We start from the raw sequence: 22,915 nt of genomic DNA, 5'->3' as shown, positions 1-22,915 counted from the left end.
TATTTTTAGAAGGATTGATAAGATATTGATTCCTGAATGGTTCAAAATAACCAAAATGGCATGTCCCTATACCTCTTTTTTAACATTCATACTCTAAAATATTGTATAAAAAAAGGTAGAAATAAATGTTATTTTTTCTTTTATAATTCAAAAGTATGTTTAGAGCCAACATATTTCTGTTTTTGACAAGGATTTTCAAATTTCACTAATAAACAGTTTTATAAAATCAATGTTTGCAAGAGTCTACAGGGGCGGATCCAGGACAAAAGGGGGGTCCAACTATATGTCCCCATTCAAATGAATTGATCGGCCAAAAAATGGGGTTCCAACCCCCGGAACACTCCCCCCTTGGATCCGCCAATGAGAGATATACACATTACGGGGTCTTTCAAATTTTAATGTCCACTGCAAAACGGGTCAAATCTCCTTCAGTATCTGGTTTTAAAATTATGAAAACAGTATCAGTGTACAGCTTAGTATGTGTTTTGATAAATAGAATCATTCTTGTTCTATAGCAATACAGGGATTGTGGAAGGAAAGTAAAACATGTGAATATGTCCACTACTCAGCGGTCAACTACGGAACAAATATGGGAGTTAAACGTTTCATTGTGGACACTACCACTACCAAGCAGTCGTTTTTTACTCTTTTTTTTCAATTATATTTGTGCAAAACAAATAACAAGGGTTGGTTGCATGTAATTTTCAGTATGTTTTTATCAACATAGAATAAGGCTGATGTCAACTACGAAATTTTTTGTACACTACACAACGGTTTTGTCAACTACGAAACTCATCAAAATGTCCATTTCGTAACATGAGTTGTACCTTCATATGTAAAGTACTGTTTAATATTTATCAATAAAAAAATGCTTCTCTAATTCGGACAAATTGAGATATTTCTAGTAAAACAAACTGGAATGACGATAGGAGACATTAAAATGCCATAAGATGTGCGTTTAGAAGCAGTTTCTTGGTGGACAAATGTCCCCTACGAAACAGTACATAAATCATGAAAATAATATCATTTCAAAGAGTATTTAAGATTGCACTTTTTATTTACAAACAGGTCTATAATAGAGGTATTCAAAATAAAATTTAAAGCAAGTTGATTTTCCATTTTTTAGCCTGAAATTCACACTTTTATTGAAAAACGCCCATATACCAAATATTCAACAACCGTTTGATAGGAACATATATTACATATACTTATTGATTATCGTTGATCATCATAACGAGATTGATTTTCTCGCTTGAGCCGGGACGGTGAAACCGAGAAACTAAAGCAATCTAGTTGAGATGACCAATGGTAATCTGTTTTAATATCGCTTTTTCACCTATGACGACGATGTTAATTTTATTTCAATTTCATTAGCAACGCCACGTGCATCCTTAGTTTCAAGCGATAATTTTTCATCTAAAGCGAGTAGCATTATATGACTGAATGGCCTGAAAATTATCACAAAAAAAGATCAAAGGAAAAATGCACAAAATAGCGGTAATGACTGTTCTCAGTTAAACATACTCTGTTAACATTTATTATACACAAAGACAACAAAATAAAATAAAAATCAGAGCGAACGAACACAACAGACCCAAGGCAAACAGGTGCTAGGGCGGACGTGAATCAAGGCGAAAGGACCATTCTCGCTTTCGATTCCCTTTTAAATATTCGGTTAATAGATATCCCATAAAATCTCCCGGTCAAACGTGCCTTTCAAGGGAGACAAAGCAAAAATAACAATAAATGTATTTCGGAACCCTGATTTCGGCAGGTTGAGTACATTTGAACTTTAACAAACGAGTGTTGATGACTCTAAGCAACAGAGATGTGCAGTTGATATTTCAGAAATCAAAATATGTAAAAGTTGAACATGACATTATTTCCATAAATGGTATTCTGTGTTAGAGTGTTTACCTGTTTACAGTGTGATTAACAAAAACATTGAGAAAGGTGTAATATTTATTAATAGATAACTTATATATATAATAATATATATATATAAATATATGACGAGGCCAGGTATAATATTTTCCAGAGTCGCAATTACTTCATCTGACAAAAAGAACTCATTAATAGGTTAGTATTTTTAACGAGCTATTTATCAGTGTATGTAAAGTGCGGATCCTAAAATATCATTTTTACTGTATATGCCATAAATGTCTACTGTAGAATAATAAATAAACAGACGAACTTTTTTTAACTTTTGAAGAAAATCAAGAAAATTAGTTAAAATGTATATGTTCAGAAATACATAATACTAAAAAAAAACAAAGTAAGAGATGCGAGCGGGGTTTTATCGCGCCTAAAGCCATCCAGTTGTGAAATATATACCAAAATAGGTGAATATTTAGGACATTTCACGAACAGATCGTGCAGGTGCTTTATAACTAACAGGTGAGATGTTGTTGCAGTAAAAAATATTCATTTTAATACAATTATTAAAGTTGTATAACGTAGAATATGTTTTGTCATTCAGTTTCTTCATATTTAACTAAATTCCACTATGATGATTTCGTAATGCTAGTCATGTTTACTGTCGAATAATGATACTTTTCTTTCATTTTCACTGTGGAGCGAATCATTATTATTGTATATGCGGTGCATTTTCACTGTATAATTTTATTTTATTTTATCTATTACAGCTCATTTCTTTAAGCATGTAGAGCAAGAGTTTAGTTGATTTGCTTGCTTTTTTTTATTTGATAATCATTATGATAACACCCAATTTAATTCAAATATTAAAAATACAGGTTAAACTATGCCTATTCATATTGTTTAAAAATGACAATCTTATTTACAAAGTTTGTATAAACAATTATACAAACAAAGCAAGCCAACCAAAGTTTTGCTTTACATGCATTAGGAAATTAGCTGTACTTGCTCAAAAAATAGATAAAGTAAGAGAAAGATTTGATAAAAATTAACTTACGGAGGAAAGTTTGGTTTTAAAACACTCTATTAAATTCAATAGAAATAACATTAATTTCAAATGTATTCCATTTAGTTTCTTATAAAGCGTATAGGGATCTTTATCCTTATTTTTTTATCCATTTCCATGACACTTCACCACTAATTACGTACATCTTGATATAGATTGCACCTTTGTTTTCCCGTTTAAAAGGTTTTACACTGGAGCCCTTTATAACTTGCTGTTCGGTGTGAGCCAAGACTTCATGTTGAAGACCGTATTTTGACGTATAATGGTCTACTTTTATAAATTGTGACTCGGATGGAGAGTTGTCTCATTGTCACATACGACATCTATATATGGCTCAAAAACGAAACGAGACGAGATAAAAAGGGATAAAAAAGATCTACGCTACTTTTTTAAATATATTTATAATGGGCTTAATATGAGTCAAAATAGAGTAAAATAGTGGGTCTCATTTGGGTATAAGCGTCACGCCGGATTGCCGATTTTTTGCAAGCGTGACAGGTGAAAGTCAAATGATTGTGTAGTGAAAAACGGGAAATGAAGTCTAGCGGGACACGGATAAAAATTAGAACTGCATAGTATAAGCGGGATACGGGAATCTGACAAAACAATAAGCTGAATACGGGAATCTGACAAAACAGTAAGTGGGATCCGGGATCAGAACCCCCCAATGAGACCCAAGAATAAGATATTTTTGTATATTCAGCCTATTGTTGCAGTCATGCCTTCAAGAACAAATGTATCCGATGCATGCATTTTTTTATTTATTTTTGGTCCCTTTTTCAATTTTGTGGGGTCCAAATTTATAGACAAAAGTCCTTTAATATAGATATTTGGAATTCGTTGACATGCTGAATCTAACCGTGTATCTAGTTTGGGGATTTTTTTGCCTAGTTGCTGAAATAGCCCACATAGAGTTCCAAAGGGTGTAAAATCACGAAAATGAATTGTAGCATGCGTACAATAACCCAAATGTGCATGGTTTTACCTCTGCGGTAGTATCCATTCGCGGATCTAGAATTTTTCATAAGTAGGGGCCCACTGACTGCCTAAGAGGGCCCGCTGCTGTCACCTTCCAGTGATTACCTATATAAGTTAAAATCAAGGAGAAACGTAATCTGAAGAATACAATATGACATTTTGAGAATCGCTTTTGTTACAAGTTTGAAAAGCTATATATTTGATGAAGAATGAATGAGGAGTTTGTATTTCAATTTGAAAATGCATGTTTCATAAATCCTAAAGTCATCAACTAAGTTTTTATTCATTTGTTGCAAGTGCATTTATCACATAATTCTACAATAAAAATTCCTCGCATCTTTGAAAATTCTACATTAATAATGACTGCACTAACAGTGATAATTCATCGCATCTATAGTTAAAATGGATCGCTTTCAATAATCGATATGCTATATTATGATGCTTTTATAACACTTATTTGAACTTTAATGCTATGTTTGATTATTATAAAGACATATCACAATGAAAATATGTTAAAACTTAACTTAAAATCCTTTTACTTGATATTTTCAAAACGTAAACAAATACAGTTTTCCCATGATCCTTTATTCTACAATAGACATACCCGCATATAACAGTAAAAATGAACTAGCTGGATTCGCACTTTATATACACTGTTTATGTTTTGTATCTGTCTCATTTTTTGGTATACATATACATTTCACCCATCTCTTTACATTTGTCTTTAGACTAGGTATCAGGTCCATTTGTGCAGAGTATACATTGGTACCTTTCATGTTAGCCCCTAGTCCAAATAATAATGACGTCTGGCAAGGCTATTTTTATTTAGATCCCAGTTGAATTATTAAATATTTGTTTGTATAGATATAGGAAGATGTGGTATGAGCAAGATGAAAGATGAGTGCCAATGAGACAACTCTCCTGTATAATATATATGTAAAGATACACCCCCCCCCCCTCTCTCAAAAAAAATAAATAAAGATAAAGATTCCTGAATTTAATTGCGAAGTTACTATACATGCTATTAAAAAGGTTTTTTTTTCTTTTTTTTTATCAATTTGTAGATTAATTAATATTAATTAGTATTGTTTATCAACTTAATACTAAAAAAGGGCATGTATCTGTAGAAGAGAAAACATGACATGTACAAAAGAACACATATGACATGTATAGTATATGTAGAAGAGAACACATGACCTGTACATGTATAAAAGAACACATGACATTTATAAAAAGAATAGAATACATGAACTGTACATGTGGAAGAGATCACATATGACATGTGTATGTAGAAGAGAACACATGACATGTACGTGTATAAAAAAACATATATGGCATGTCCATATATAAAAGAACTATATGACCTGTATATATAGAAGAGAACGCATATGACATGTATTTATAGATTTCACATGTACATGTAAAGGAGAACACATGACATGTACATGTACAAAAGAACACATATATGACCAGTTAAAATATGTAAACGTAGAAGAAAACCCATATGACCTGAACATGTAGAAGAGAACATGTGACATGTACATGTATAAAGGAACACATATGATATATAGAAAAGAACACATATGACCTGAACATGTGACATGTACATGTATAAAAGAACACATATGACCTGAACATGTAGAAGAGAACATGTGACATGTACATGTATAAAAGAACACATATGATATATAGATGAGAATACATATGACCTGAACATGAAGAAGAGAACATGTGACATGTACATGTATAAAATAACACATATGACCTGAACATGTAGAAGAGAACATGTGACATGTACACGTATAAAAGGACACATATGATATATAGAAGAGAATACATATGACCTGTACATGTAGAAGAGAACATGTGACATGTACATGTATAAAATAACACATATGACCTGAACATGTAGAAGAGAACATTTGACATGTACACGTATAAAAGGACACATATGATATATAGAAGAGAATACATATGACCTGTACATGTAGAAGAGAACATGTGACATGTACATGTATAAAAGGACACATATGATATATAGAAGAGAATACATATTACCTGTACATGTAGAAGAGAACACATGATGTTTATATGTAGAAGAGAACATAGCATATCAAATTTATTCGTTCATAGTGTGTAAATCTTCAATTTTTGATTGAGTTAATCCTGCCAATTGATATTTTATCGTGTGTTTTTCTATGTTGAGATGTTATGCTATTGTTCAGAAAAAGGGAGGAGGTTTGGTACCATTAAAATGTTTAATCCCGCTGCAAATGATTGCACCTGTCCTAAGTCAGGAATCTGATGTACAGTAGTTGTCATTTGTTTAATTAATTTATACATGTTTCTCGTTTCTCGTTTTTTGGGATACGATTGCTGTCAAGCAATCTGTAGACTTTTACCATTGACCCTATGACACACTCCCTCACGTCATTCGTTTTATTCTTAACATTCGGCAACATATCAGATTCTTATGATTGTCTTGCTTTAAAAGGTAAAAACAAGCAAAACAATTGAACATAAACAACTTTCCTGTAATGTTTTACTCATAATCTTCATGTGTGATATTTTCCTTGACTTATATGCGTGTTTTTAACAATACGGAAAATCAGAATTAAACAGTATTTATATTTAGTGTTTTTATAAATTTAGAAACACGTCAGAGGGAATTCCCAAATTTTGATAACTTGCGAGAGTTCTCTGAAAGCCGATCGATAATTCTATTTCTGTCACTGTCAAGAACTGAAGTGGAGTATTTCTATATTTTACCGTTATGAAACTGATATTTGATACTGTACTCTCATAAAGAAATCATGTTTATGCATATAGATTGAAGATTAAAGGAAACTGATGACAATCTTGAGTTTTCAACAGGTGTTCACTATTCGGTACAATAATTTTATATTCTGGTGCGTGTAATTGATGAAGGTGTTAATGGATGTTATTGTTGCAATAAAACAAAGGACACGCACCTAGTTAATCTCATTTGGTGCTCTTAATTGTGTATTACCTTAGAGTGAAGCCACAGCTAATGTTGGCCCTATCAGGAAAAATTAATTGTACAGTTAGGAAGGAAATAATATTTCATGTTTTTGTTTTATTAAATCCTTCAAAAGGAAGGTGACAAATCTTTGTTTTTATTTTCATTTTATAGCGTTTACATTTCCTTTGCTCTTACACATGTTTAATTTCTACACCTATCAATATGATAATAAAAAGTACACAATCTCTTCATCGAATTTTTTTTATTTCTTCATCTTTCAATATAATCCTAAAAAAAATTTTAATGTATGTGATAACAAAATGTATTCTTGTCGCTAAATAGCTTCTTGTTGCTTTTTGTCACTTATTATTTTTCTTCTTGTCGCTTCTTGACGCTTTTTGTCGCTAATTAGTGAGACCCCACATGCGTGTAGTTTTCCTGATTTCAAGGGGTATCAGATTGAGTGATTCTCCGCTTCATTGATTAATTTGAAACTCATGGGATTCTTTCTATGTCTGTCTGCATATGGCGGGCTATTGTTGTTGCATAATTTTAAATCACATGCATAATTTAAATTAAAATTAATGTTTCATCGTAAAAATTACCTATAACACCCCATTCAGCAGAAATGGAATCGTCCAATGTGAGTTCGTGGTCAAGTGGTTAAGACCGATGGCTACTGTGCTGAAGGTCCCGAGTTCGATTCTCACTCGGGGTGCTAAAAATATCAGTACATTAGAAGGGTAATTTTCACCCTCTCACACACATCTCTGGTACCCAGACCGGAGTTTAAACTAGATTGGGTACTTTGGGGGCCTCGGTTGGTCAAAGTTGTCCCCTACTTTGACCTGGAGATCAATCTTCTGATATCTCTCTGGTTTGTCTGTTTCCACCGAGTGGCCCGGTGGTTCTCTCCGAGTACTTCGGCTTCCTCCACCATAATAACAGACTTCCCGGTGTCCTACATGCTCCCTTGGGCGGTGTTGGGTGGGGATTGTTCTGGTGGTGGGATAATATTGTAAAGGACACATCTCCATTAATCCTTAGGGAGTGTACATGGATCCGCTGTACCCTTGCAGTCAATCAAGGGGTGCGTCTACATTGGCGGAATCTCGAGTACATACATACATACATGTTATCGTTTCGAGTTGTCTCCCTTTTCGAAGTATTCGTCAAGAAGAATAAGCGAGTTCGGAGTTCTGTAATGCGCAGGTGCGAAAAAAATCAAGGGAGATCACCCACTAAGGTCGAAAGGTCATTGCAGATAAACAAACGGGATAAACACACAACGGATATCGTGAATTATGATTTAAAACGTTAGTAATCGTTGCGCAGGTAGAAAAATATTTATTGTTACGCAACAAACGGTAGTATTGAATGATAAAGATAGGGTTTTCAAATAAGTTTCATGGAAAATTGTTCTAGAAAAATTAAAATACAGAGATATTGGACGGTCATGACAATACCGATGGCAATAATGCGTCTTGTAAAGCTTTTTTCTATATATTTTTTCCTGACAAGTGTCAACTATTAACAGAACGAGATTATGCATATATTTGTCTGCCGTGTTGAATGATTATATTCAAGTAATTGTTGGGTCCAGTTATGGCCTTTATCATTGGCATATAACTTTATATAGCTTGCGGTATGTGATGGCTTATTAAAATGAAGGGATAGTTGTATCATTGGCACTCATACCACATCTTTCAATATCTATAAACAGACTTTTTTTACCACTAGTCTATACACAATACTCGAATAAATACTGTAACACTGTATGTTCATGATTTAAGCACATTTGTATTTATTTATTTTTAAATAAGATAAGCACAACTTAAAAATAGGTATTTGCAAGAAAGGCACTTCAATTATCCCACCTACATGTAAACTACAAATTTATGTGTGACCTGGAAACAGTATAACTTAAAAGTAAATATGCTATGTCCAATATATGTGGCCATTGACAAAACCCAACACTCAAAACACAAGAAATATTAAATGCTCTGTTTATCATGGTATATATATAGTTGACATTCACTTTCACCAGTTTTAATACTTTAGACTTGCCTAGAAACAGCAGTAGTTATTCCAAATTCAGAGTTGCATACAATTTCCTAATCATAATGAATAAATGAAGGAGATGTAAAAAAAATTCAGACCATATGTCAATACATACATGTATAAAAACTACTAAAAATAAATATAGAAATAACAACATGAACACATATGTCACATCACAAATAAAAAAATCCCTTATTTATAAAAAAAAAAAAAAAACAATCTATAAAGTTTATACTGCTGTCAGTCATTTGTTATTTTTTTCCAAGGATTTGCATAGTTGATAGTTGGACACTGCATAACAGTTTTGTAATATATCTTGGTTAATTGGCACAAGGTACTGGTCATCAGCTAATAATGCAGATCTGTTTAGTCTAAAACTGTTTCAGTTAACATCTATTAGAATTTGACAAAATAGAGGTGCCCACTTTATTCAGTTTACACAGGTTGCTCTTTAATGTTTATTACTTGGTGGAAATAGGTTTTTATTGGTCTTTGTTTCTTTCAGGTATTAGTCAAAGTAAAGGTCAAGATTTAACAAGTTTCCTTGTAATGTTAAAGAGAAGTTGTATAGTATGAGAATTTGTTGTGTTGTTGGGTGTGGTAATTCCACATACCACCTCAACAAATGGATGAAAACTTTGTGTCAAGTTCATAAGTGTAATTTAGGAACAAGGTCATGTGATTGTGAACCACCCTTCAAATTGGTTCCTTTTCCAACAGAAAATAAAAATCCTGAGTTAAGGAAAAAATGGATGATTCAAGTAAATAGAGTTGACCCAACAACTAATAAAAACTGGACTCCAAAAGCTCATGACAGGGTTTGTTCAATTCATTTTGAGGAATGTACTCCTTATCCATCTGTAAAACTAGGGCACGCCGTAAAAACAACAGTCAGACCATCCAGAAAAATAATTGTTAAACATCAATTACCAAAGAAAAGCAAGTCACTGTCTGTCTCTGAAAATACAAGTACAATTGAGTCATCTGCATTGCAAGACATTAAAGACACAAATTTACCAGAAGACATTCAAATATATACTGCTACACCATATATTGACTATGTTAAAGAATCTGCACAATCTGACCACTGTTACACTAGTATAAATAAAGAGAAAAACAGTACATGTAAAGAAAAGCTGCAATCTGACCATCATCTTAATAAATCAGACCATTCATATGCTTCTAAATGTGACTGTTCCTCCAACTGTGTATGTAAAGGTTGCTTAACCAAACAACAAACTATCAATAAACTTAATTCTCAATTAATTTATTTACAACAACAACTACACAGCAAAGGTACAAAAAACATGGTTCATACCACTATGACAAATAACATAGTGAAAGATGACAGCAAAACACGATTGTACACAGGGCTGCCAAATGCAGATGTATTTGATAGGCTATACAAGCATTTGTTGCCACGTGCAAAGCGCTTGACCTATTGGAGTGGAAGCAAGAAAATCGTAAGCACGAAAGCGAAAAGGGTTTTCAAAAAATCACCTAAAAAATTTGGTCCCAAAAGAAAATTGTCTGTCAAAGATGAACTTGTCATGACTTTGATGAAGTGTAAGGTTGGTATGAACAGTGAGCTTCTGGGTGATTTTTTTGGTGTTCAACTCTCAGTTGTCTCACAGGTGTTGAATACATGGTTGAAGTTTCTGGCATACGAGTTGAAGCCTCTTATACATTGGCCAGATAAAGAAATAACAAAAGAGACATTGCCACATGTATATAGTTCAATTGCTCCTAATCTTAGGTGTATCATAGACTGCACTGAAATATTCATTGAAAGACCCCGAGATATGGAATTACAAGCACAAACTTGGTCCGACTACAAAAAAAACAACACGCTTAAGTTTTTAGTGGCAATGGCACCAAATGGCAGCATTTCGTACATTTCCGAAGCTTACGACGGGAGGGCCTCTGATCGCTTTATTGTAATGGACAGTGGTTTTTTAAATCTCATTGATCCAACTGATGAGGTAATGGCAGATAGAGGTTTTCCCATACAATCAGACTTGGTGATGAGACAAGCTAAATTAATTATACCACCACCTGGTCAGGGGTCAGAGCAGATGACTAAGGAAAATGTACTGAAAACAAAGGCAGTTGCCAATGTCAGAATTCATGTTGAAAGGGCTATTGGCCGAATCAAGTGTTTTCAAATTTTGAAAAACACATTGCCTATTACTTTGGTTCCTTTGGCAAATGAGATTTTTACAATTTGTTCTGCTGTATCTAATTTGCAACCACCTTTAGTAAAGTGATAATTAAATATTGGTTTTCATTAACACTGATTTAAATAGTTTAGACAATATGGCTGCAAAAGTTTATTGAGGACTAGAAATTGCACCTATTTTGTAGAAAAAAGATAATCACTTTCAAGAATATATACTCCAAGCATTTGAAAAAATATTATAGTTTCTGTTTGAATTATTGAGACTTGAGGTGCCAAAATTTGATACATGTATATCATAACTTTACGATTTCGTTAATTCAAAAATGTATCACAATGCAGGAGTTTAAAAGATATATATACGTTTTTGAATTTTAAAATATCTGATAAAATGTTTAAGGTTATGATTTGGTTTAATTGGTTATTTGGAGCAAGAAGTAAAAATAAACCGATCTGAACAGAGTACTGTTATAGTTTTCAATACAATAGTACTTAACAATCACTACAACTGTCTTTAGACCTCACCTCATACATGTACATTATTTAATTGGAATTATTCCTGTTAACCCAAGATAAAAAAAACAGTTTTAATTTTTTTGCCAAGAGAAAAATTTCTTTCAAATACATGTAAATTATTTATTTATTTTTAGCTCAAAAGATTTGTTATTTACTTTTATGATTAAATTATTGCTTGAAAAAGGATTATATAATTATGGTTGTTAACCATGATAAAGACATCTTTTCTTAGGTTGTTAACCGTAATCATGATAATTGAGACAATTTTCTAAGAACTAAATAAGTATAACCACCAAATATATATATTTGAAAAGAATGCATAATTATGAGTGAGGTTTCAAGGTCAATTGGTGTGAGAACACAGTTATTTCATATATGTATAGTGCAACTCTTTCATAAAATAAATGGAAATAAAACAAATCCCAACTGCCCTTCTTGATATTATTTTCACAGTGAATGTGTTGAACTATTTTTTGGACAAATTATATCAAAATAATAAAAAAACTTCATCAGGGCTAATTTTAAATATGGACAATTTTATATTAGAGGGATCGTGAATTCTTTTAAAATGCTTCTGAAATGCTATTTTTTAGCCTTTTTTATTTGGAAAAATCACTACTCATGATCCATTTTTTTTAAAAGTGTAGTTTCATTCCCCTACATGACTCGTTAATGCCGGTAAACGTCGTATTATATTAAGAACGATCTCAATGTAAACAGAGGAGTGTGTACGGAAAGGAGTCATGCCCTCTGACCCAAAGAAACTTCAATAATTAAAGAGTAAGAAATGTGGTTCCTCCTAAACTGGTCCGCCGTTCTATATATAGCTTCGCACCGAAGGTCAGTGTAGCGATAAGTGAACACAATAGGGGTCCAGTTTAGGGTTCCTCCTAGAATTACGGTGATAAGATACGGAAGCAAGTTAACTCATAACACGGCATTGGAACCAAAAAAGTTAATTTGTACTACTGGGAAGTCGTAACATTCAGAAAAATATATAAAAAATATGATGTTTTATGGGTTTCTGTTTGTAAACTTAATAGAAATAAAGTTGAATTACTTGAATTTTACACAGGAGTTAAATGAAAACTTAGACAAAAATAAAGAATGTTTTAAAGCATTAATGTTTTAACTGATCTTTCAAACTAGAACATAGGCGGATCCAGCCCCCCCCCTTTTTTTGTGGAAAAAATTTGGTTGATAATAAAGGGAATCATTGAAGCATGACTGGAGCGGGCCCCCTCTTAGGTCAGTCAGCGGGCTCCCCCTTAGGAAAAGTTCTGGATCCGCCACTGTACGTAGAACTTAATCCAGAGGAAAGTTAAAACATTTCTTTAACTGTACCTTATTAAAATTGAACATGTTGAATATGTATATATCCAATTTAAGTTAATTAAAGCTGTAATCCATGATCACAAATTGAATGCTATGTTTACAATTGTTGAAAGCCATGTGCTTTTTTTGCGGGGAAAATGCGGACCCCCTTAACAGGAATCAGTTAAATTTCATTGTTACATTTATTTATAGACAGTAAAAATAATTTTGGCAATCATTTTGACTAACTGCTAAGATTTAATTATTCATGAAAAATTTTCTTCGGGTGAAACTGTATATACCTTAATTATCTACATCTGCCACAGTATTTTCTATCCAATATTCAAGGAACATAAGCTACAAATTGGTCATTGTACTTTCAAATTATATACATTTTACAGACTTAAGAGGTATTGGGTGAAAGTAACGTATATCATGTATATTCATCATTTAACACCATTTGAATGCATTTAAATAAGTTGGTACGAGTAAGCAATGGTACGAGTTTGCATTGGTACAAGTTTTTTTTTAATGGTACGAGTTTACAATCATACAGGATAACTATAATTCGATAAAACACAATAAGTACATGGCTCATACACTTGTAACGGGGATTGGCTATTCTTTAAGTTGAGTGACTATTCAGATTGTTACATTTTGCATGTGCAGTTGAATTAGTTTAGAGAATAATACTATCCAGCTGTACCAGGGTTACCGGCCAAAAATGCTTGAGACTCGCGTATGTTCATGCTTTTTTTGCAACAGTATTCTTGGATCTATTTCTTTCCTCTTTGATCTTTTGAATTTTGGCCAAATCTCGTGCATTTGTTTAATGAAAATTTGGCAGAACTGCTATACATGTGTCAATGAAAACTATGGCAATCGTATCCCTCAGAGCATTCTGCTCTTTGATTTATATAGATTAGACCGTTGGTTTTCCGGTTTGAATGGTTTTACACTTGTAATTTTGGGGCCCTTTATAGCTTGTTGTTCGGTATGAGCCAAGGCTCTGTGTTGAAGGCAGTACATTTAAAATGGTTTACTTTTATAAATTGTTATTTGGATGGAGAGTTGTCTCATTGACACTCACACCACATCTTCCTATATCTATATATGACATATATAGAAGAGAATGCATATGACATGTATATCTAGAAGAAAACACATATGACCTGTACATGTAGAAGAGAACATCTCCTTTAATTATTATTTAGATTTATTACTTTTTACTCAATTTAGTCAGTCAGGAGTACTACTTATACAAGTGTATTTTATTTACTTAAAGAAGTAAAAAAAAATATACACATATAAGTAAATTTGTTGGATACTTATACAAGTGGATTTTATTTACTTGTATAGGTAAAAAAAAATATTGGCTGAGTTATGTCCCTTCGCCATTCAGATTTTTTTACTTGTATAGGTAAAAAAATCAAACTTTCTTCTTTTCTTAAATTCTGAATATTTCTTTGCTCTAATAGAATTTTAAATTGTGTACTATTTGCAGATCTCTTTACTAATCATTTAAGTGTAATTTCATGGACAATGAAAGTCCCATTTGTCTGTTATCTTCTTAACACTGCTCATTTACAAGCCCCAAAGGAGCAATTTTTGAAGGCCTTGCGCAAATATAAAAGATCTTTGCTCAATCAGTTTCTTTGATGAATTAATGAGATGAAACATTGAACTTTAATGAAAAAATTTGAGCAAACCTGGGAAAAATCATTAAAGGCATGATTTTACATCTCAAAACTTGAGGATTTTTGTGGGATTGTAAGAAAAATTTACTTATACAAGTAAATTTTTCAGAAAATTAAGGGGAGATTATTCAAACATTATTTATTTACTTATATAGGTATATTTTTTTTTCACTTCTTCAAGTAAATAAAATACACTTGTACAAGTAGTACCCCTGACTGTTAGTATTAACTTTAAATTTTCTTATTTTCATGTATTTCTCTTTGACTGGAATGCTATCATACAGTGTTCAGTTGTTGTCTTTAGTAATCTGTTTTAACTCTTTCTAAAAGTATAATTTCATGGACAATGAACATCCTTTTTAAAGACTACCTATTACAACTTGCAGTTCCTTAACATGCATTCCAAGTTTTCAGAGCAGCATAGAGGAGATCATTCAATCATTGAAAAAAAATGTTTAAGAATAATTAAACCTGCTTATTTACAGACATTGACAGAGCCATCCACAAAATTTGTTATACTGTTTAATAATGTAGATTTTCTCTTGACATTAGTCAGCAGTGACATCTTTGCCAGCCAAGGATTATGATCCAGTGGAGAGGAGGGGACTGGGTTGTAATTCTTGGCTAGTGAAGATTATGATCCAGTGGAGAGGAGGGGACTGGAATGTAATTCTTGGCTAGTGGAGAGGAGGGGACTGGATTGTAATTCTTGGCTAGTGCAGAGGAGAGGACTGGATTGTAATTCTTGGCTAGGTGAGAGGAGGGGACTGGATTGTAATTCTTGGCTAGGTGAGAGGAGGGGACTGAATTGTATTTCTTGGCTAGGTGAGAGGAGGGACTGGATTGTATTTCTTGGCTAGGTGAGAGGAGGGGACTGGATTGTAATTCTTGGCTAGGTGAGAGGAGGGACTGGATTGTGATTCTTGGCTAGTGGAGAGGAGAGGACTGGATTGTAATTCTTGGCTAGGTGAGAGGAGGGGACTGAATTGTAATTCTTGGCTAGTGGAGAGGAGGAACTGGATTGTATTTCTTGGCTAGGTGAGAGGAGGGGACTGGATTGTAATTCTTGGCTAGGTGAGAGGAGGGGACTGGATTGTAATTCTTGGCTAGTGGAGAGGAGGGGACTGGATTGTAATTCTTGGCTAGGTGAGAGGAGGGGGCTGAATTGTAATTCTTGGCTAGGTGAGAGGAGGGGACTGGATTGTAATTCTTGGCTAGGTGAGAGGAGGGACTGGATTGTAATTCTTGGCTAGTGGAGAGGAGAGGACTGGATTGTAATTCTTGGCTAGGTGAGAGGAGGGGACTGAATTGTAATTCTTGGCTAGTGGAGAGGAGGGACTGGATTGTATTTCTTGGCTAGGTGAGAGGAGGGGACTGGATTGTAATTCTTGGCTAGGTGAGAGGAGGGGACTGGATTGTAATTCTTGGCTAGTGGAGAGGAGGGGACTGGATTGTAATTCTTGGCTAGGTGAGAGGAGGGGGCTGAATTGTAATTCTTGGCTAGTGGAGAGGAGGGGACTGGATTGTATTTCTTGGCTAGGTGAGAGGAGGGGACTGGATTGTAATGCTTGGCTAGGTGAGAGGAGGGGGCTGAATTGTAATTCTTGGCTAGTGGAGAGGAGGGGACTGGATTGTATTTCTTGGCTAGGTGAGAGGAGGGGACTGGATTGTAATTCTTGGCTAGGTGAGAGGAGGGGACTGGATTGTAATTCTTGGCTAGGTGAGAGGAGGGACTGGATTGTAATTCTTGGCTAGGTGAGAGGAGGGACTGGATTGTAATTCTTGGCTAGGTGAGAGGAGGGACTGGATTGTAATTCTTGGCTAGGTGAGAGGAGGGACTGGATTGTATTTCTTGGCTAGGTGAGAGGAGGGGACTGGATTGTAATTCTTGGCTAGGTGAGAGGAGGGGACTGGATTGTAATTCTTGGCTAGTGGAGAGGAGGGGGCTGAATTGTAATTCTTGGCTAGTGGAGAGGAGGGGACTGGATTGTAATTCTTGGCTAGGTGAGAGGAGGGGACTGGATTGTAATTCTTGGCTAGGTGAGGGGAGGGGACTGGATTGTAATTCTTGGCTAGGTGAGGGGAGGGGACTGGATTGTAATTCTTGGCTAGGTGAGAGGAGGGGTCTGGATTGTAATTCTTGGCTAGGTGAGAGGAGGGGACTGGATTGTAATTCTTGTCTAGTGAAGATGATATTGACAGTGCTCAATTATCTTGAGTCATGTTTATTGAAATAACACATAATTAGACTTGGAATTACACATGTATGGTAACCTTTTCAGATTATTATTAAAAAAAATCAGAGTAAACTTTATGATTATTATTAGAATAACACTGTAAACACATGCTGACTTGTATGGTTATTTTTAGAATAACACATTTTGACTTTTAAAATTATTAGAATAACACATGGTTCAAACCTGTCTGTTTATGAAAAGAATGCATGGTTCGAATCTGTGTGTTTATTAAAATAATGCATGGTTAACTTAAATTCTGAATATTAAAAAAACTAGGGTATAAAACTTGACTATTTATTAAAATAGCACATTGTTTAAACTTTTCAGATTTTTATAAGAACACCTGATTAAAAATAAATCAGATGATAAGCATGATAAGAATAAAACACGATACACTTTACAGATGTAACATGATCATTTTGTACATTTTACAGATGTTACATGATCATTTTGTACATTTTACAGATGTTACATGATCATTTTGTACACTTTACAGATGTTACATGATCATTTTGTACATTTTACAGATGTTACATGATCATTTTGTACATTATACATATGTAACATGATCATTTTGTACACTTTACAGATGTTACATGATCATTTTGTACATTTTACAGATGTTACATGATCATTTTGTACACTTTACAGATGTTACATTATCATTTTGTACATTTTACAGATGTTACATGATCATTTTGTACATTTTACAGATGTTACATGATCATTTTGTACACTTTACAGATGTTACATGATCATTTTGTACATTTTACAGATGTTACATGATCATTTTGTACACTTTACAGATGTTACATTATCATTGTGTACACTTTACAGATGTAACATGATCATTTTGTACATTTTACAGATGTAACATGATCATTTTGTACACTTTACAGATGTTACATGATCATTTTGTACATTTTACAGTTGTTACATGATCATTTTGTACATTTTACAGATGTTACATGATCATTTTGTACACTTTACAGATGTTACATTATCATTTTGTACACTTTACAGATGTAACATGATCATTTTGTACATTTTACAGATGTAACATGATCATTTTGTACACTTTACAGATGTTACATGATCATTTTGTACATTTTACAGTTGTTACATGATCATTTTGTACATTTTACAGATGTTACATGATCATTTTGTACATTTTACAGATGTTACATGATCATTTTGTACATTTTACAGATGTTACATGATCATTTTGTACACTTTACAGATGTTACATTATCATTTTGTACATTTTACAGATGTAACATGATCATTTTGTACACTTTACAGATGTTACATGATCATTTTGTACATTTTACAGATGTTACATGATCATTTTGTACATTTTACAGATGTTACATGATCATTTTGTACATTATACATATGTAACATGATCATTTTGTACACTTTACAGATGTTACATGATCATTTTGTACATTTTACAGATGTTACATGATCATTTTGTACACTTTACAGATGTTACATGATCATTTTGTACATTTTACAGATGTTACATGATCATTTTGTACACTTTACAGATGTTACATGATCATTTTGTACATTTTACAGATGTTACATGATCATTTTGTACACTTTACAGATGTTACATGATCATTTTGTACATTTTACAGATGTTACATGATCATTTTGTACACTTTACAGATGTTACATGATCATTTTGTACACTTTACAGATGTTACATTATCATTTTGTACATTTTACAGATGTTACATGATCATTTTGTACACTTTACAGATGTTACATGATCATTTTGTACACTTTACAGATGTTACATTATCATTTTGTACATTTTACAGATGTAACATGATCATTTTGTACACTTTACAGATGTTACATGATCATTTTGTACATTTTACAGATGTTACATGATCATTTTGTACATTTTACAGATAGCAATGGCAGAGTATGATCCACAGTTATTTGGTGAAATTAGAAGCCTACTGTTTCAGTCACAAAATAGACATTTAGAGGATAAGGCCCCTAATGGAGCCCAGCCAACTTTCTATATGTTTGTTTTACCTGGTGGACCTAAAGACCATTATAATCAGGTCTATCCTGGTATCATCATTGGAGACAAGTAAGTAAGATAAGATAAGACATTTTATTGGTTTAAAATCCTAAACTACAGGATTGATACCAAGACAATAGACATTGGTTATACATACAAACTGAGACCTCTTTATTATGTTGGTATATCATTGCTACAGTGTACTTAAGAGACCACTTTAATTTGGTAATACCATTACTATATTACTCAGTAAGTAATTCTGGTTGACAAGCTTGATATGTTTTGGAAAGAGATTTTGGTATTATCTAATCTTAATAACTATTCAAATTTATTTTTCAGAGAGATTGCCTCAGACATAGAAAAATTACAGAAAGAAAATATAACACATGTGTTGAACTGTGCTCAAGGGACAAAATTTAACCAGATAAACACTTCTTCTGGTTACTTTAAGAATGCAGGGATACAGTACTATGGAATAAAAGCTAATGACATATCAACATTTAAAATGGCTCCAGAATTTGATAAGGCAGCTGAATTTCTAGACAAAGCTCTAAAAGATCAAGGTATAAAAAGTAAAATAACAAAAAATACTGAACTCCAAGGAAAATTCTAAACAGGCAGTCCTTAAGCAAATGCTGTAATCAAAAGCTTAAACAAATGCTGTAATCAAAAGCTTAAACAAATGCTGTAATCAAAAGCTTAAACAAATGCTGTAATCAAAAGCTTAAACAAATGCTGTAATCAAAAGCTTAAACAAATGCTGTAATCAAAAGCTTAAACAAATGCTGTAATCAAAAGCTTAAGCAAATGCTGTAATCAAAAGCTTAAACAAATGCTGTAATCAAAAGCTTAAACAAATGGATAACAACTGTTGTATTTAAACAGTAAGGATATGTGGTATGTTTGCCATTGAGACAACAATTCACATGAGACCAAAAGACAAGTATCCAAGTAACTAGTTACTACTAGACCAAGTATGGCATTTAACAATAAGCCAAACCCATACCATAGTTTAATCTACAAACCCAACAGCCATGTAAAATGGGAAAAAAATTTAAATGGAATACCAACAATTTATGCTTAAAACATGTGGTAGACAGCAACTATGAACAACCATTGAATGAAAGGCTCCTAATCCTAACTCTGAAATCTTTCTTTAAAGATCCCAGGTTCCAGAAAGGTTATGGATAAGTTCTATAAACACAGCATACTGCAGACCTCTCTTTAAAACAGAATTCTGTAAAGGACAATAAAATAGAAAGATTTGTCCAATGTTACCATTGATAAGGATAAAATTAGTAATTTTTCTTCTCAATGCTCCCTCTTTTAAATCCAATGATCGGCAGTCAATGGAATACCAAAAGATACATAGACACATAGCTTAACTACTGTATAATATCTACATACATTACTAATATTAATCATGTCTCTTGCAATGCTAAAGGTAGTTTATGAATGTTTTTATCATTTCAGGCAATAAAGTGTATGTACACTGTCACCAAGGAATCAGTAGATCAGCTACCATTGTTCTGGCCTTTCTGATGTTAAAACGTGGTATGACTTTAGTTGATGCCTTAAAGACAGTACGTGATAATAGAGCTGTTCATCCTAATGATGGATTTGTCAAACAACTTTGTATTCTCAACCGACAGTTGTATGAAAAACAGGAGTGACTCATTTGCATCATTTGTTTAAAGAGGATGAATAGAGAATTATAACACATATTTCTATAGATTTTTATAGCAATAACAACTTTTGAACTTTCTTTAATGCTGCACATGATTGGTTGTGGTGTCTTCAAGTTATGTGATATTGTTTAGTCTCTATCCGGTTTTACTGATGGGGCTAGGTTTTAAACTTGTCCTGCAAGTAGTAAAACCTCTGGGTTGAATGCTCTTGAATTACTACATTTTTATACGACCGCAAAATTTGAAAATTTTCGTCGTATATTGCTATCACTTTGTCGTCTGCGTCGTCGTCATCGTCGTCCAAATACTTTTAGTTTTCGCACTCTAACTTTAGTAAAAGTTAATAGAAATCTATGAAATTTTAACACAAGGTTTATGACCACAAAAGGAAGGCTGGGATTGATTTTGGGAGTTTTGGTCCCAACGGTTTGGGAATAAGGGGCCCAAAGGGTCCAAACCTAAACTTTGTTTGATTTCTTCAAAAATTGAATAATTGGGGTTCTTTGATATGCTGAATCTAACTGTGTATGTAGATTTTTTATTTTTGGTCCCGTTTTCAAATTGGTCTACATTAAGGTCCAAAGGGTCCAAAATTAAACTAAGTTTGATTTTAACAAAAATTGAATCATTGGGGTTCTTTGATATGCTGAATCAAAAAATGTACTTAGATTTTTTATTATTGGCCCAGTTTTCAAGTTGGTCCAGATCGGGGTCCAAAATTAAACTTTGTTTGATTTCATCAAAAATTGAATAATTGAGGTTCTTTGATATGCCAAATCTAACTGTGTTAGTAGATTCTTAATTTTTGGTCCCATTTTCAAATTGGTCTTCATAAGGTCCAAAGGGTCCAAAATTAAACTAAGTTTGATTTAAACAAAAATTGAATTCTTGGGCTTCTTTGATATGCTGAATCTAAAAATGTACTTAGATATTTGATTATGGGCAAAGTTTTCAAGTTGGTCCAAATCAGGATTCAAAATTATTATATTAAGTATTGTGCAATAGCAAGAAATTTTCAATTGCACAGTATTCAGCAATAGCAAGAAATCTTCAATTGTACAGTATTGTTCAATTGACAGTATTGTTCAATTGACAGTATTGTTCAAATGCACAGTATTGTTCAATTGTACAGTATTGTTCAATTGTACAGTATTGTTCAATTGACAGTATTGTTCAATTGACAGTATTGTTCAATTGACAGAATGGTTCAATTGACAGTATTGTTCAATTGTACAGTATTGTTCAATTGTACAGTATTGTTCAATTGACAGTATTGTTCAATTGTACAGTATTGTTCAATTGACAGTATTGTTCAATTGACAGTATTGTTCAATTGTACAGTATTGTTCAATTGTACAGTATTGTTCAATTGACAGTATTGTTCAATTGACAGTATTGTTCAATTGACAGTATTGTTCAATTGTACAGTATTGTTCAATTGTACAGTATTGTTCAATTGACAGTATTGTTCAATTGTACAGTATTGTTCAATTGTACAGTATTGTTCAGTTGACAGTATTGTTCAATTGACAGTATTGTTCAATTGACAGTATTGTTCAATTGTACAGTATTGTTCAATTGTACAGTATTGTTCAATTGACAGTATTGTTCAATTGTACAGTATTGTTCAATTGACAGTATTGTTCAATTGACAGTATTGTTCAATTGTACAGTATTGTTCAATTGTACAGTATTGTTCAATTGACAGTATTGAGTATTGCGTAATAGCAAGAAATATCTAATTGCACAATATTGCACAATATTGTGCAATAGCAATCAATTTTCAATTGGAGTTATCTTTCTTTGTCCAGAATAGATATTTGTGCAATAGCAAGATATTTTCAATATTCTTTGAAAATTTGAGTTATCTTTCTTTGTCCAGAATAGTAGTTGAATCAACTTAAATCATTGTTTTATACAATATGCAATGTATTTTCACTTTTACTACCAACTGATTAATTTAAAAAATCTTTACCATTCAGTAATAACAAGCACTTTTTTTACATTTTAATATTTTATGATGTATTTAAATGAGCACTTATTGTTGCAAACTCCATTAGAAATTTGAATTGAGATCAGTTTTGGAATAAGGGAAAGGGGGATGTGAAAACAAAAATTGGGGGGGGGGGGGGGGGGGGGTCAATTTTTCTCATTTCAGATTTCATAAATAAAAAGAAAATTTCTTCAAACATTTTTTTGAAGGGATTAATATTCAACAGCATAGTGAATTGCTCAAAGGCGAATTTATTTTTTTTTAAATTCATTAGACCACATTCATTCTGT

At 32.9% G+C, this 22,915-nt stretch overlaps 3 protein-coding genes across 3 annotated transcripts; 2 read left to right on the top strand and 1 right to left on the bottom strand.

The window, feature by feature from the left end:
* The first annotated feature begins 1,729 nt into the window (after positions 1–1,729).
* On the top strand, positions 1,730–21,692 carry LOC134722220 (dual specificity protein phosphatase 3-like). Its single transcript, XM_063585833.1, has 4 exons — positions 1,730–2,079; positions 18,826–19,013; positions 19,284–19,507; positions 20,418–21,692. The coding sequence occupies exons 2-4, from the start codon at positions 18,832–18,834 to the stop codon at positions 20,615–20,617; spliced, it is 606 nt and encodes a 201-aa protein (XP_063441903.1). The 5' UTR covers positions 1,730–2,079; positions 18,826–18,831; the 3' UTR covers positions 20,618–21,692.
* Positions 9,536–11,230, top strand: LOC134723128 (uncharacterized). The gene has a single exon (XM_063586769.1). The coding sequence runs from the start codon at positions 9,536–9,538 to the stop codon at positions 11,228–11,230; it is 1,695 nt and encodes a 564-aa protein (XP_063442839.1).
* LOC134723127 (regulator of G-protein signaling 3-like) lies at positions 15,881–17,321 on the bottom strand. The gene is made up of 3 exons (XM_063586768.1): positions 17,305–17,321; positions 16,471–16,846; positions 15,881–16,417 (listed from the first exon to the last, which is right to left on the bottom strand). The coding sequence occupies exons 1-3, from the start codon at positions 17,319–17,321 to the stop codon at positions 15,881–15,883; spliced, it is 930 nt and encodes a 309-aa protein (XP_063442838.1).
* Positions 21,693–22,915: the final 1,223 nt, after the last annotated feature.

The sequence above is a fragment of the Mytilus trossulus genome, chromosome 6 (assembly GCF_036588685.1).
Source record: "Mytilus trossulus isolate FHL-02 chromosome 6, PNRI_Mtr1.1.1.hap1, whole genome shotgun sequence".
NCBI classification, from domain to species: domain Eukaryota; kingdom Metazoa; phylum Mollusca; class Bivalvia; order Mytilida; family Mytilidae; genus Mytilus; species Mytilus trossulus.
The sequence above is the reverse complement of the archived record's forward strand: the minus strand, read 5'-3'. Positions and strand labels throughout refer to the sequence as shown.

What these genes read in the sequence shown, in the direction of transcription:
- LOC134723128 (XM_063586769.1), top strand. Translation starts at nt 9,536, where the DNA reads ATGAGAATTTGTTGTGTTGTTGGGTGTGGTAATTCCACATACCACCTC.
- LOC134723127 (XM_063586768.1), bottom strand. An exon ending in TAGCCAAGAATTACAATCCA is followed by an intron (nt 16,418 to 16,470) that starts GTCCCTCCTCTC and finishes CCTCTCACCTAG; the next exon opens with CCAAGAATTACAATCCAGTC.
- LOC134722220 (XM_063585833.1), top strand. Translation starts at nt 18,832, where the DNA reads ATGGCAGAGTATGATCCACAGTTATTTGGTGAAATTAGAAGCCTACTG. An exon ending in GGTATCATCATTGGAGACAA is followed by an intron (nt 19,014 to 19,283) that starts GTAAGTAAGATA and finishes TTTATTTTTCAG; the next exon opens with AGAGATTGCCTCAGACATAG. An exon ending in CAAAGCTCTAAAAGATCAAG is followed by an intron (nt 19,508 to 20,417) that starts GTATAAAAAGTA and finishes TTATCATTTCAG; the next exon opens with GCAATAAAGTGTATGTACAC.